Source organism: Triticum aestivum, chromosome 7D (assembly GCF_018294505.1).
Source record: "Triticum aestivum cultivar Chinese Spring chromosome 7D, IWGSC CS RefSeq v2.1, whole genome shotgun sequence".
NCBI classification, from domain to species: Eukaryota; Viridiplantae; Streptophyta; class Magnoliopsida; order Poales; family Poaceae; genus Triticum; species Triticum aestivum.
In genome coordinates this window covers 25,819,022-25,823,012 of record NC_057814.1, presented here as the reverse complement: position 1 = coordinate 25,823,012, position 3,991 = coordinate 25,819,022, and the positions used below count along the sequence as shown (strand labels likewise).

The 3,991-nt window shown below is 47.4% G+C and overlaps 1 protein-coding gene across 1 annotated transcript; it reads right to left on the bottom strand.

Annotated features, from left to right (window-relative positions):
- Nucleotides 1-759: 759 nt before the first annotated feature.
- Nucleotides 760-1,734, bottom strand: LOC123169091 (uncharacterized). The gene has a single exon (XM_044586937.1). The coding sequence runs from the start codon at nt 1,644-1,646 to the stop codon at nt 960-962; it is 687 nt and encodes a 228-aa protein (XP_044442872.1). The 5' UTR covers nt 1,647-1,734; the 3' UTR covers nt 760-959.
- Between the last annotated feature and the right edge of the window lie 2,257 nt (nt 1,735-3,991).

The window sequence follows — 3,991 nt, the reverse complement described above, 5'->3', positions numbered from 1 at the left end:
AATTTGTCATCGGTGCAAAAAGCAATACAAATTTCTCCTAAATATATATGATCTTTTATTATAAGGAAAAATAAGCTTTGTACAAACTTGTGATGGTAAAGAAATAAAAGCGAACTTTCTAACATTACTTTGTTCAATGCTAGCCCGCAAAGTAGCATCGAAACCAACACTTAACATCGTCGATCTTTATCGGAGCCGCAAGCATCAGAAAACCAAAAATAAAGCAGCCACAAACTACAGGCCCGGAGAGTAAGGTAGCCTCAGCAGGGCAGAAATTCACAAGGGTATGCACCTGCCAAGTCCTCCCTGTCGATTGCCGCACGATTTGCGAAGTAGTAGTTAAATCCCACACATGACACGGTAAGTTTGATGTTTAAGTCATTGAAATTTAAGATTATTCATCTGAAACTTGTGCTTTTCTCGCTCGCTCTTACCAAGTTTCGTAGATAAAAATTTAAGACATTTTTTATGGCAACTGAAGACAAAAAACATCATGATTGTATCGGTATAACTCGTACTAAGTTTTAAGAGTTGAAACTAAAAATTTATTTGAAAACATATTCAAAATGAATTTTATTTGAAAACCCTTGTCACGAGAAAAACAAATATCAAAACAAAACTTAATTTGGACTGCTCGTTCAAAAATTATAAAAAAATAGAAAACGAAAGCCAAAAATAAAAGCACGCTCGGAGGACTCAGTGGCTTGAAACTGGCGGGCCACAAATCCTCGTCACACAACAGGGCAACGGGCTACGGCACAAATAAAGATCAAAAGTTTGTCCTAGATGAGATTGCCCAGGAGGATTCACCGCTTATTGGTTTGAATGAGAGAAAAAAAATAGTTACACCGATTATTCACACCAACATCAATATTAAACATTTATACACTTAACTGAATCAAGAAAAGGAAGTTCTTAATCAGCATTGCACACATGCACACATCCATGGTACCAGCAATCTAGCTGCTGGCTGGCTGATTCTGATCCGTGCACTGCACGTCGACTGCAGCCTCACTGTCGTCGTCCTTATCGCCGCCAACGACGATGGGCGAGCAGAAGTAGAATACTCGCACGTGGTCGGTCACGTTGCGACCGGAGTAAACCTCGACGGTGCGGGTACCCTCCACCGCAATCATAGCGTCGTCGATGCTGCTCCCATTGGCCAACATATTGAAGTAGTACACCTGTTTCTTAACAAGCGCAAATGTATTTATCAGAATGTTGGAGTCGATGCTCGACTGGGGCCCCAAGGACACGTCGGGCAACTGGAGACGGAGCAAAGTGCTTGACGCCGACGACATGTTGCTCTTGATCCGGGCCTCGACGTCGGTGTAGTAGATGCTGACGCGGCCACTGGGGTTGATGGCCCGGACGGTGAATGAGAAGGTGAGGTTGCCGCGGCCGATGCTGGCGTTGAACGGTGGCCTGCGCAGGTTGTCGCCGCCTGAAACAGAGACGGAGACGGAGCCTTGGAGGACCCCGATATAGAGGTCCGCTGGGCGGAGCACCACGGTGATGGCGTACACGATGACCGCCATGATGAGCACGCTCACCGCGGCAGCCACAACGTAGCGCGCCGCGTCGAGGCACCGGAAGATTGATTTCTCGTTGCCGCCGTCGAGGACATCGTCTGCCACCGGCGCCATGCGTAGGAGCCTTGGATTACCTTTCTCCGTCGCGGCTGGCTAGCTAGCTTCCGTGTGCACGCTTAGCATCGACGTCGACGAATATATAGCAAGCATGATAGCTTGACCATCACTAGTACTATATGCTTATACACCATTTACCTTGGTTCTAATAGACAGGCCACCACATGCATGGCATTGTGAGCCACCGACATTTTACACGCAAAGTACGCACATGCATTCATCACCTCGAGTACCTTATAAAAATGCATCGAAAAGTAAAAGTGCGAAAATCCAGTCGGCGAACGTTTGCTCTCTCATCTAAGAGAGAAAACACTCAATTGCGCTGTTCAATGTGATCGTGTGATGCTGAAAAAGAGAGGACAGAGACAAAATGGGTTAAGATTTAAACAAAGTTTGGTCTTATCCTAAATTCGATTGGATGAAATTAGTAACTCAAACACTAAAAATTTAGCGTGTTTGAAATGCAACAAAGTTTGGTCTTATCCTAAAGGTCTTGGTGTGAGTGAGTTTGGATATATAAACAATAACATTATTTTACTGCAACCAAGAATACAATTTGACTCATAATTTCTGATTTGTGTTGTCCGGACCACTTTTGTTAATTTTTATTATCCAATTGGGACCCCTATGGGTCCACTGAGAGGTCTGGACGTCTGTTTTCCCGCAAATCAGAACCAAAGTGGGGAAGCTATGCGAGTGTCCGGGCATGCACTTGACAAACGCAAAGCCTCCGCGTGGTCCATCTCTATTTTCTCTCTCTTCACATGTATGATGGCCTCACATTTTTCTCATCCCAACCGGACATCACACTACAATATCCCACCAAAAGCAAAGGCATGCATGGTCTACCTCTTATCTTTCTCCTCCCAACAGCCAATAAGGATTAATTTGTCAATAGCATTGGATGTACTCTCTCCCACATCTTGTCCGCGGACTATGTTCGAACATAAAAACATTTCTATTTGTGCGTTGGCATAGGAGATGCCGTAAACGTGGTAAAAGAATGGAATACTCGGTGAGTTAGCATAACATGTTTGGCTCAAGGTTCACCGCTACGTAATAAAGGGGGAGATGGTAGCGCGCGGCCGTGCTCTACAAGAGACCAAGTCAAAAAGAGTAAAAGTCTGTACATGTGAACGTACGTGATCGACACAGAGAGATCTGTGGAGCGAGCAAAAAAGAAATGCTTTGCTTAATTAGGAACTAGCGTGCTACGTACTTATTCGAATTCTTTCGTGCATGAGCAGCTACAAGGCGCCCACCGGCTGGCCGGCCACCAGTATTGTTGTATTGGCTAGAGCTAGGTAAGATGCATACTGACACTACCACCACCACCATCCCCAAGGCCACGGCGGATGACACCAAACTTTGGACTACCAGGAACTACATCCTGGCGGCGCTCGGCGGGACCCTAGTCGTCACCGCCATCATCATCATCGTCTCTGTCGTCCTCGGCCCCGCGCACATCAGCTTCTACATCGTCCACGCCTCGAGCACCGATCCCAGAGCCAGCAACGACGGCACCCAGTACCTGAACCTCACCATTGCCGCCGCAAACGGCAGCCGGAAGCGTGCGGCGGTGCGGTACCAGAGCGTCTTCGTCGACCTCAAGAACAGCACGAGCGTGACCAGGCGGAACACGATCCACGCCCCAGTCTACGCGACCACGCCACCGATGAACCATTACCTGCCGCCGGGAGCGGAGCCGGCGAGCATCAAAGCGTCGGCGCTCCTGCTGACGAGGGGCGAGAACCAGGACTTCATCGGCCGCCGGGTGAACGTCAGCGGGTTCAATGTGGTGGTGACGGCGCTGGTCCGGTTCCGGATCCACGGAGTCCCCACGAGGGCGTACGACATCAAGGTCTCGTGCAATCACGTCTTTTTCCCGGTAGAAGGGCCATCCAGCCTCCGCGCGCCGCCAATCAATTGCACTGCTTATTAATAACCATTTGGTCGCTAATGTTTCATCTGGTGCGCATGCGCGTTTGTGTGTGGATTTCCTTTCTTGATCTTGCTATTCTTCGGTTGTTTCGGTTTCATTTCCAGAGATGTTTAGGAGAGACACAATTGGTAGATCTGTGCTTTCGCATTCCTTCTTGTGTGCTCGAGGTATTGTAATGGTGATTATGCATGAACGCGTGTGAAGTTGGGATACTCGACATACACTCCGTTGGCAAAAGCAGGGGTACGTCGAGTGTTTTATTTTTTCTCGGACGATGGACGAATAGTTTGTCGAATGTTTCTTGAGATACTTGGCAAAAAAATTAACTCGGTGAAAAATAAATAATGGACGTCATACATGATGAAGACTAGTAGGTTTGCCCAGTGTAACACTCAGCAAA

What these genes read in the sequence shown, in the direction of transcription:
- LOC123169091 (XM_044586937.1), bottom strand. Translation starts at nt 1,646, where the DNA reads ATGGCGCCGGTGGCAGACGATGTCCTCGACGGCGGCAACGAGAAATCA.